The sequence below is a fragment of the Chrysemys picta genome, chromosome 6, assembly GCF_011386835.1.
Source record: "Chrysemys picta bellii isolate R12L10 chromosome 6, ASM1138683v2, whole genome shotgun sequence".
NCBI classification, from domain to species: Eukaryota; Metazoa; Chordata; order Testudines; family Emydidae; genus Chrysemys; species Chrysemys picta.
This window is the reverse complement of record NC_088796.1, coordinates 48,213,702-48,225,466: the sequence shown is the minus strand read 5'-3', so window position 1 is coordinate 48,225,466 and position 11,765 is coordinate 48,213,702. Positions and strand designations below refer to the sequence as shown.

Sequence of the window (11,765 nt, the reverse complement as noted above, 5' to 3'; positions counted from 1 at the left end):
CGGCCAAAGCCAATTGTATGGGTGGGACTTTTTTGAAAATTAAAAAATTTATTTTTGAAAATGTGTAAAAAATGTACATTAGAATAGTACAATAATACTTGCCAGTAATTTTAACAACATTCCTTGTAAAGAATACGCATAAAGTACAAAATAAAAACTCCGTATGTCTATTATAATACAAAACACAGGTTAAAATAAGAAAGGATAATCTTGACTTTCTTCCGTGTAAACATGTTAATTTCCTTTTATAAAAGTACATGAGACAAGTGTACTAAAATGAACAAGTATTGCTTTATTGTCCTCCCTCACGACCTTTCATTTCTCTTGTACATTATTGTTTTTGAATTCCTGGACCTGAGAATCTCCGAACTTCAATGGTTTAGAGATTTTTTTTAAAGGAATAAGATATAACTTTCCAACAACAAAAGTTTCTGCCTATGCAGCATATAGAATTGGCTTTGCATAAATATAGGTACCGAACAACAAAGTGGCAGGACACAAATCGGCTGTATAAAATGTCCGTTTCAATTCGTGAAGGTGAAAAAAAGATATACCCCGAATCCTACCTTCTGAAAGACTTTAACTCGTTAACAATTTGAAATCCTAGCAGTAAAGTTTTCGACATTGGACAAGACTGTCCCTTGGTGCAGTGCCCCTAAGGCCGCAGCGGCAGAAGAAACGGAGGACGAAGAAACCAGAGACCTGGCTAAGACGGGAACCACCGCAGACTGGGACGCACAGCTGCTGCCAGCCCCCCCGATGATGCTCTCAATGGAGAAGGGGGACCGGGCCAGAGCCGAGCTGCTGGATTTGGCAGCGTGCAGAGAAGAAGTCAGGGACGGGCTAAGCTGGGGCGGGTAGCTGAAGGTCCTGGCCAGCTCCGCCGCTGGCAGTAAGGAGGCTGGTGGAGCTGCAGGGGCAGCAGCAGGAGGCAGGACGGGGCCGGCGGCGCTCGGGGGCGGCTGCCGGGCCGGCGGGGAGTGGTGGTGAAAGGCAAAGAGGGCGGCGGAGTGGGGGTGGTAAGGCTGGAGCTGAATGCCATATCCACAGCTGTAGGGTCCGTAGCCGTAGGGCGCCGGCTGCTGCGGCGGCGGCTGCTGCTGCAGGAAGGTGCCGGGATCCACCCCGCGCAGCAGCAGCTCGGGCGCCGGCAGCGGCTGCCGCTTGAAGCGCTTCCTCCGGCGCAGGAAGCTGCCGTTGTCGAACATGTCGGCGGACTCCGGGTCCAGGGTCCAGTAGTTGCCCTTGCCCGGGTTGCCGGGCTCGCGGGGGATCTTGACGAAGCAGTCGTTGAGCGAGAGGTTGTGGCGGATGCTGTTCTGCCAGGCGGGGAACTTCTCCCGGTAGTAGGGGAAGCGGCCGCTGATGAACTCGCAGATCTCGCTGAGCGTCAGGCGCTTCTTGGGGCTCTGCAGGATGGCCATGGTGATGAGCGCGATGTAGGAGTAGGGCGGCTTCACCAGGCTGTTCTTGCTGGCCCCGCCGCCGCCCGCCGCCGCCTTGTAGGGGCGCTGGGAGGAGGTGGGGGAGCTGCCCGCGCCGCCGCACGCCGGGGACCTGGGCAGCGAGATGTCATCGGGGAGCTCCCCCACCTCCTCGTCTTCTTCCTCCTCCTCCTCTTCCTCCTCCTGGGCATAGGGGCGCCCGCCGCGCCGGGGCTCCTCGTCTTCCTCCTCGCCCTCGCCCACCACATCGATGTCGGTCTCTTCAGCCAGTCCCGAGGCATCGGACATCTCCGAGCTCAGAGTCATGGCTTGGCGGAGCGGCTCATCGGGGGCGGCGGGGCCGGGGAGCCGTGCACGCTGGAGTCCCCCTGCTTTGCTCCAGGCGGCGAATCCGCCCAGACAGAGCCAGGATCTGCAGCCCTGGTGCGAACAAGCAACAAACACAACAGTCAGCAGCAGCCTCCGCTGAGCAGGCAGCGGGAAATCTCTCCCCCTTGGCTGCGACCTGGAGTTGGTTCCTCTCTTTCTCCTCCTCGCAGGAGCCCTCGGACATTAATGGATCCAGGGAAGGAGGGAGAGCGATTAGTATTGGGGGGGGGGGAAGAGTCTTGGGAAAGATCTTGAAAAGGCTGGGGCTGAGTCCAAAAGAGGGCGGCCTTTCTTCTCTCCTTATAGCGAAAGGGGGCCCATCACATGGCTCCAAACGTCAGCGCCACAACTGGGGAAACATCTCAGCGCATTCCTGCTTGGAGAAATTAAACCAGCACGGAGCAGGCAAAGTCCGGGGGGGGGGGGGAGGGTGCGGGGGGAGGCACGAACACCCCCCTCCCCCCCCCCCCAGTCCTGATGCTTCCAAGAAACTCGACTGCCCGCATTGCTAAAGGTCAGGGTTAGGAAACTGAAATACGCAGTCCTTCCTGCTGCCTCTCCCAATATACAGTGTGCCATCCCATTGCAGTTCCTCCCCCGCCCTCCGCCCTCCATGTGCCGCAACACCAAACTGCACTTCTGTTGCTGGGGTTATTTTAAGTAGTAGCTGGAGAACACATTTGCTACCCAAATCACTGCCCAAATCGCAAGGCATTCCAGCAACTGAACGCCCTTGATGTCCTTTGTAGCTCGAACCTTCCCAGGAAAAGGGGAAATCGCACCAAAAAGGGAGCGAGGCAATCCCAAATACAGGAACCGTCCATGCAAATATCCCACGGGTGGCAGGGACATCTGCATTTTACTGTTTCATTCATTAGGATTTTGAGACCCCCAGCGGACACGTTTTCTTTTTTTTCCCTGCGGTTTTACTACACAGGAGGAGAAAATGCAAAACCATCTGTTTTCACCGTAATGTTTGCAGAATATAGTCGTTTTTGCAGATGAATTTCTTCTGAAGACAATTTGATTTTAATTCAATAACTGCAATTTATGACGAAGGAAAAGGAGAACACGCCTGATAAAAATACGACATCATTTTTATATATAGTGATGAGCCCTTTAAAATTAAAGTCGGTCTTCGAGTCCAGGGCAGGATCTGAATGGAACTTTTGGTAGAAGGAACATTTCCTAACCATCAGGATGGGGGTAGTGCTCTAAACCTCCAGTGAAAATGCTTCTTAGGCAGAAACTTTTAGAAAACTCTTTTTTCCTCTCTTCAGGGTATTTGTCATTTAGGAGTGATATCACACATACTGTATATCTCTAGCTGTCAACCGACTCAAAAATATCCCCACTATTTTCATATTTAATGTTTAGGACTTTATTTAAAGGAAGAAGTGTAGCCCTTTCGGTTGTAGGAAACACAGAAAAAGAGAAGTCCCCTTCTCGTGCAAGCAGAAACAAAACATCATATTTTAAGAATCTCTTCGCCTTTGAGCTGTGGAGCAAAAGTAATAAGAAAGTGAAAAAAATATATATTTCCTAATAACATCATGATTTTTTTTTCAATGTCAGACGACACACTTTATAATAACAAAAGATCATACTCCTCTCAATTAGAGGGCGCACACATTTAATGGATCACTTCTGACGTTAGAGGGGAAAGATTATGATAAATGCACTTCTAAGCATTCTGACATTAAAAAGAACCATCTTGAATACATATTATACATAGTTCTACCGAATTAACTCTAAATGATAGTCTGTTTTAATGTAGGACAGTATATAAAAGTTATCTTTTTATTCTGATTACAATTATTCTGAAAAGAAAAAATAACTACGCGCTATAATGCATATTTCAAATATAACATTTTATTCAAATGCATTTGCAATATATTTTCTAAATCAAAAGTTGCAAGCAAAACTGTTTCAAACTCAGGTTCATGGATTTGTGAACATAATCCTTGTTACTATTTCCAAATAATCCTATTTACATTGTGTTCATTACTGAGAAGCCAAAGGAGCATACCACAAAAAGTTACAAAAGCAAAAGAATAATTAAAGCAATAGCTATGTTTTGGCTAATAGATTGTGTACCTCTGTAGAAATGATAAAGTAACTCGCGTTGTATTTAAAAATAGCGAGTGAAATATCGTTTATGTGGGGAAATAGTTTTCCGTTTTGGATACCAAGGCAAGTTATTATATAAGGTTTCCCTGCCTGAAAAGTGTTTAAAGTTATTTTTTGTTTGTTCTAGTTTCTTGTTAGTTAGTTAGTGTGTGTTTTTCTCAATTCTCCTTGTCTTCTAGTACCTCTCGTGTTTTTTATTACATTCCAGAATGTTTATAGTCGTCCAAAAAGAACTAAATAAGAAGAATGGAGTTTAACATTCGTGGTCCGGCACCAGCTTTACAGAAATAAGAATGCAAAAATAATCAGACCTGCCTTTATCCTGTCTGCCAAAACCCGTGCATGCTTCATCTATGTACATTTTATATGCGTAACACATGCAGAAAACAGTGTTCGAATATTGACCCCCTATCGCGGCATTCTATTTCCATGATTTTGATGCACACGCCGATGAAAAACTGAAATATTCACCTACCCTGAGCCACTTTGTCTCAGGTGGTTAAAATGTATCTTCCCTACACGCTTTGAAAATGTTATAATCTGTCACTCGAGGAAAGAGAGGTGGGGTTTACTGAAGGGCAGTGAGTCAGCTCTGACTACAGACAATTAAGATAAGGTTTTATTGCAGTCCCTCAGAGTGATGGTGACTTTTTTTTTCTCCAAAAGAATATTTGACTTCTTTCCTTCCCAACTTATAAAGGCTGTGCTAAAAATGTGTGACAGAAGAGAACGAAACAACGTCAGACATTGCTCGACAGGGAAATAACCTCGGGAGCAGGCCCTGGCTGCAGTTCTCTGGACAGCTCTGCTGTGTTTCGCTCCTGCAGGAAATCAAACAGCAGGTAAAGAAGGAGAAAGCAAAGTCCATCTCCTTGCATGTTTCAAATGAACGACAGTGCTCGGCATGAAGAACTGTCGGGCCCAGACAGAAGCTCTTTGCTAGACAACCGCCAGCCCAGCGATTTGATGTTTTGCTCTTTTTACAGACAAGACAGCGAAACTCAAAGTTGAGTTTCCTCATCAGAGCCGAAATCGCGCTGCTTCTCTGCTGATTTCCTTTCAGTGAGCGCTCTTTGGCGGAGATTCTCTGCGGACAAGGGATGCCACCTACCGGCAAAGATGCTGGCATGCCGGAACACGGTCGGCCAAGTTTGCTTTCGGAGTTTGTTCAGTACAGTGTGCGGGGATGACAGCCCTAGTCCCCAATCCCAGAACGCTGAGCATTGCCACGGGGTGATTAGCTCCAGCGCCAGCTGTAGGAACAAGAGGAAAAGACACTGCCGGTGCCTGGGCAGCTAACTAGAATTCTTTGGGCCATATTGTGCTATCGATTTTGAAATCAATAGGGAGTTCTGCTTCCAGACCCATAGCACAGATATTGCCCTTTGTCCTGAAGTGCAGTTTGCATTAAAAAGTTTGATGAGAACTCTAACAAGCAAAGACTAAAAGGAAGAACACAGGAATTGATATGATTCAAAGTATCTGCAAATAACAGCAATCCACTGGAGAAAATATGTAGGGCTGTTATGGAAACAAACTACCAGACTACATTGTTTATATCCCTGAGCTTTTCCCTGGGGTTAATTCTGATTGACTTTTAAGTGTCTATTCTTTGTACACTTGTCAAATGCTAGTTTCAAGTTGTGGAAGCGCTCCAACCACTTCATTCTTCTATTGACAATGCTCTTTGTACACGTTCATAATACCGGAGAGGGTTTTATAAACGGAATATATTAGTAATATGCAACGTGTTAATATAATTCCTACAGACAGTTATGGCGTATTGTTATTTATCGTGAACAGGAGAGATCCGGACATTAACTGTTAATGGCAATGATTCTACCGATTTGTATACTCCATTCTAGACAGCAGAGTGTGTAAACATAAAGGTCTTCGCTAAAACAACACAGGGCAATATCATGCTATCGATTTGTAACCAGAATTCCCCCAAATTCTGCCTCAAATTGATGGCACAATAAGGCTCATAGAAAATACATTTACTCATTACATTCTTGCTTTCTAGCCTATATTCATGTAAAATGTGTCCCCATTTATTTATTGTGTACATTTATTTAAATGGCAGCATTCCTCTGGAAAACCCACAGTCAAGAAAAGAAAAGATGTCGGTGGGGACAGAAAAAGATGCAGCCTTCAGCGTTCAGGGCAAACAACTCTAGCCATTTATTCGATATGGATATTTCAACTGACACAGGAATGTGAATAGGAGATTGCCATGCAGAACATTACACTGAGTAGGAAACTTGTTTTCTAAGCAGGTTTCACAATCGGAAAGAGTTGGTGTCAGCAAAGGGACAATGCAAAAAGGGACAATTATTTGCCCTGACTAAGGAATTTTCATGACTGCTGATAACGCTGAACATCCTCTGCAATGAACAGGCCATTTCTGAGGAGAGAGTCTCTCTTGTATTTGCTAACCCTGATATTGTCTAACAAACCGAAGGAGTCGCATTGTGGGCAGGTTAATCATTTTTATACCCTCCTTCTAGACAAGAGGAAACTATTAGGATTTCCACTCAGACCCCGTCCCCAGCCCAAAATTGGGCCAAATTCTACCCTATGTTCCTTGATCCTCACTGACTTCAATGATCATGGTCTCAAGGGTATGACTGAGAGCAAAATTTGTCCCAATGTATTTTCAGATTTCTTGTTTAATTTACAAATAATCTGTGAGCTTTTGTAATAAAAGAAACATTTTGCTGGTCCGTATGTAAGGAGAGAAACTATAGATCCAAACCTGCAAATCCTTACTCCTAGAAATAGTCCCATTTTAGTCCGTGGGAGGGAGGCTTGTTTTCTTGTTTCTATCATTCAATTTTTATCCAGTCCCCATTTAGTTCACTTATAGGGCCTTTAGGTTGATGTGAGTTTTGCCACTGACTTCAATGAGGGTACACAAATAATGTAAGCTGCTGAGTGAAAGGGGGGGAGACAATACAGACATAAAGTGGGAGAGATGAGAATGGGGAACAGGCAAAAGCATGATTTAACCTGCAACACCAAAACAACATGAAAATCATAGCATGTAAAAACTTTGTGAAGCCCTAGAGAAGCAGGAAAATAGTAAATGTAATGTATGTATTTGTATTTCCTTTAGGGCACTTCTCCTAAGGCCTCGGCACTGCTACAACAATTACACAATACAGCACAAAAGAATAAAAATGACAAAATCCCCCAATAGTTTCCCACACCCAGACTACAGTTATACTTGCAAAATAATTATCGTAATGATCCACAATAACTCAGACTCGGATCATCCTTTGTCCTTCTGTTTATGCAGAGTAAGATTGCCAGCGTCATTAGCAGGAATATCCCTGGGCAGGAATGATTACCACGGCAGGTATTCTATCCTGGGTTCACTGGCAGACACATAACATGAGACACTTCCTAAAAAGAAACAAAGTCTTTTTAGAACTTTCAAACAACAGGAATGTTTAAAATGCCAGAACTGGGAAGGAAGGGAAGTTTGGATTAAAAGTCTGTAGCTCTGTTACCCTTGGGAGGACAACATGATTAGAATAATGTCAGGATGTTTTTTTTAAGTACCCACACACATACACCTACTTCTTTTCACTTGCTAAAATTCTTATAACACATACTCCATAACTTATACCTTAGGGTATGTCTACACTACAAAATTAGGTCGATTTTATAGAAGTTGATCTTTAGAAAGCAATTTTATACAGTTGATTGTGTATGTCCCCAGTAAGTGCATGAAGGCGGTGAAGTGCAACCTCACTACCATGGCTAGCATCAACTTATGGAGCGGTGCACTGTGGGTAGCTATCCCACAGTTCCTGCAGTCTCCACTGTCCATTGGAATTCTGGGTTAAGCTCCCAATGCCTCATGGGGCAAAAACATTGTCGCGGGTGGTTTGGGGTACATGTTGTCAGTCTCCCCTCCCTCACTCCCTCTGTGAAAGCAATGGCAGACAATTGTTTCATGCCTTTTTTCTTGGGTTACCCATGCAGACGCCATAGCACGGCAAGCATAGAGCCCGCTCAGCTCACCGCTGCTGTTGTGAGCACTGCAAACACCTCGCGCATTATCCTGCAGTATGTGCAGAACCTGGCTAGGAGACACCAGCACAAGGACGATTGTGAGGAAGACATGGACACAGATGTTCCTGAAAGCATGGGATATCACAATTGGGACATCATGGCGTCAGTGGGGCACATTGATACAATGGAACGCCGATTCTGGGCCCAGCAAACAAGCACAGACTAGTGGGACCGCATAGTATTGCAGGTATGGGATGATTCTCAGTGACTACGAAACTTTCACATGTGTAAGGCCACTTTCCTGGAACTTTGTGAGTTACTTTCCCCCACCCTGAAGTGCAGGAATACCAAGATGAGAGCTGCCCAGACAGTTGAGAAGCGAGTGGTGATAGCCCTGTGGAAGCTTGCAACACCTGACTGCTACCGGTCAGTCAGGAATCAATTTGGAGTGGGCAAATCTACCATGGGGGGTGCTGTGACCCAAGTAGCCAATGCAATCACTGACCTTCTGCTGGCAAGGATAGTGAGTCTGGGAAATGTGCAGATCATAGTGGATGGCTTTGCTGCAATGGGGTTCCCTAACTCTGGTGGGGAGATAGACGGAACGCATATCCCTATCTTGGCACCAGATCACCTTGCCAACCAGTACATAAACCGCAAGGGGTACTTCTCAATGGTGCTGCAAGCACTGGTGGATCACAAGGGACATTTCACCGACATCAACGTGGTCGGGAAAGGTGCATGACGCTCGCATCTTTAGGAACTTTGGGCTGTTTGAGCAGCTGCAAGAAGGGACTTACTTCCCAGACCAGAAAATTACCATTGGGGATGTTGAAATGCCAATAGTTATCCTTGGGGACCCAGCCTACCCCTTGCTCCCATGGCTCATGAAGCCGTACACAGGCAGCCTGGACAGTAGTAAGGAGCAGTTCAACTATAGGCTGAGCAAGTGCAGAATGGTGGTAGAATGTGCCTTTGAACATTTAAAAGTTCGCTGGCGCTGTTTGCTGACTAGGTTAGACCCTAGCGCAACCAATATTCCCATTGTTATTGCTGCTGGCTGTGTGCTCCATAATATCTGTGAGAGTAAGGGGGAGACCTTTATGGTGGGGTGGGAGGTTGAGGCAAATCGTCTGGTGGTCGATTTTGAGCAGCCAGACACTACAGCAATTAGAAGAGCGCAGCTAGGTGCACTGTGCATCAGAGAGGCTTTGAAAACCAGTTTCATGACTAGCCAGGCTATGGTGTGACTATTGTGTGTGTTTCTCCTTGATGCAAACCCGCCCCCTTTGTTGATTTTAATTCCCTGTAAGCCAACCACCCTCCCCCCTTCAATCACAGCAGCAAAGGAAATAAAGTCACTATTGTTTTGAAACCATGCATTCTTTATTAATTAAAAAAAAAGTGAGATAACTGATAAGGTAGCCCGGATGGGGTAGGAAAGCAGGGGAGGAGGGAAGGACAAGGACACATTGCTTATTGTAGCCACACTACAAATCAAAACTGTTTGAATGACAGCCTTCTGTTGCTTGGGCCATCTTCTGGAGTGGAGTGGCTGGGTGCCCGGAGCCTCCCAGCCCCTGCGTTCTTGGGTGTTTGGGTGAGGAGGATATGGTACTTGGGAAGGAGGGCAGGCGGTTATACAGTGGATGCAGTGGCAGTCTGTGCTCTTATTGGCTTTCCTGCAGCTCTACCAGATGCCTCATCATGTCGGTTTTCTCCCCCATTAGCCTCAGCATCGCCTCCTGCCTCTTCTCATCGTGCTCACTTAATGCTTTCCTGGTCTCTGCCACTGAATGCCTCCATGCATTCAGCTGTGCCCTATCAGTGTGGTAGGACTGCATGAGCTTGGAAAAAATGCCATCGCGAGTGCTTTTTTTCCACCTTCTAATCTGCGATAACCTCAGGGACGGAGATGATAGGGGGAGCATAGAAACATTTGCACCTGTGGGGGGATAAAAAGGGAGAGTAAAATTTAAGATGATACATTTCTGAGAACAAAAGGGAGAGTATTTCACAGTGAATCAAGCAATTCACAGCAGACAGCACATGTGCTTTAGGTACAAGGTCTCATTTTGCCTTTTATATTGAGCGCCTGCCAGTATGGTGACACATCACACATGGCTGGGCAACATAATTGGGTTTCCAGGCAGCCATGATAAGCCAAAGGGTATGCAGGGTTGGCTTCTTCCGCCTTCATAACATGTGAGAATGGTTTCAAACTGCAGCACCCTCCTTTCTCATAGCAAGCAATGCTGGTTGGGATTGCCATTTAAAAGGAGGGACTGCAGTTTTTGGGTGGATGTGCAGCACACACTTCCCCCCACCTAGGGTGACCAGATGTCCCGATTTTATAGGGACAGTCCCGATTTTTGGGTCTTTTTCTTATATAGGCTATTACCCCCCTGTAACGATGCGGTTCTGGTGGGACCCAACTGAGAGTGCCAATTCAGGACAAATTGCTTAAAACAGGGCAGTTACAGCCCAAGGCTGGGGTTTTTCCACCTCTAAGGCAAAGCAAACCAGCCAGACAGTGAAGACTTTGGTCTCACCCCACTGGCTAACCACAAGTCACACAAGCAATTCCCTTAGACACTCCAGTTTCCCATTATCACAACCAGTGCCACTCATTATGGGGACAAATGGTTATGAAAACCAATACCCCAATAAAAGAAAAAAGGTTCTCTGGATCCCAAAAGACCAAGCCTCAGATCCAGGTCAATATACAAATCAGATCTTACCCACAAATCATGCTGTTGCCAGTCCTTTAGAATCTAAAATCTAAAGGTTTATTCATAAAAGGGAAAAGATAGAGATGAGAGCTAGAATTGGATAAATGGAATCAATTACATACAGTAATGGCAAAGTTCTTGGTTTAGGCTTGTAGCAGTGATAAAATAAACTGCAGGTTTAAATCAAGTCTCTGGAATACATCCCCAGCTGGGATGGGTCATCAGTCCTTTGTTCAGAGCTTCAGTTTGTAGCAAAGTTCCTCCAGAGGTATGAAACAGGATTGAAGACAAGATGGAGGAGAGGCATCAGCCTTTTATAGTCTTTTCCAGGTGTAAGAATACCTCTTTGTCCTTACTGTGGAAAATTACAGCAAAATGGAGTCTGGAGTCACATGGGCAAGTCCCTGCATACTTTGCTGAGTTGCAAGGCATATTTGCCTTCTCTCAATGGGTCAATTGTATAGCTGATGGTCCTTAATGGGCCATCAAGCAGGCTAGGCAGAGCTAACACCAACTTGTCTGGGAAGTTTCCCAGAAGCATAGCATAAATTTGAAATACAGACAGTATAGAGCCAATATTCATAACTTCAACTACAAAATTGATACACACATATAGACAGCATAATTATAACCAGCAAACCATAACCTTGTCTTAGATACCTCATTTGACCCCCTTTATACAAGATTTGGTGTCACTGTAGGACTTTGGTTGCAATCATGTTCTATATGGAACAGCCCAGCATGAATGGGGTCCTTTTACTGTTCCCTTACAAAAATTCCCCTATTTCAACCAGGTGACCATGAATGATATCACTCTCCTGAAGCTAACACAGAAAGTTATAGACCGAATGTTGCTTGAATGCAACCAAAACCCAGGACCATTCGCTGTCATGCTTTGTGCTGCAATGATTCCAGACTACTTGCTACTGGCTTGGCATGGTAAAGTGTCCTACGATGGAGGACAAAATAAGGCAGCCCTCCCCAGAAACCTGCAAAGGCTTTCAGAGTATCTCCAGGAGAGCTTCAGGGAGATGTCCCTGGAGGATTCCCACTCCATCCCCAGACACGT

General features: G+C 45.5%; 1 protein-coding gene across 1 annotated transcript; it reads right to left on the bottom strand.

The window, feature by feature from the left end:
• Nucleotides 1-272: 272 nt before the first annotated feature.
• On the bottom strand, nt 273-2,438 carry FOXD1 (forkhead box D1). Its single transcript, XM_065599079.1, has one exon. The coding sequence runs from the start codon at nt 1,749-1,751 to the stop codon at nt 588-590; it is 1,164 nt and encodes a 387-aa protein (XP_065455151.1). The 5' UTR covers nt 1,752-2,438; the 3' UTR covers nt 273-587.
• Between the last annotated feature and the right edge of the window lie 9,327 nt (nt 2,439-11,765).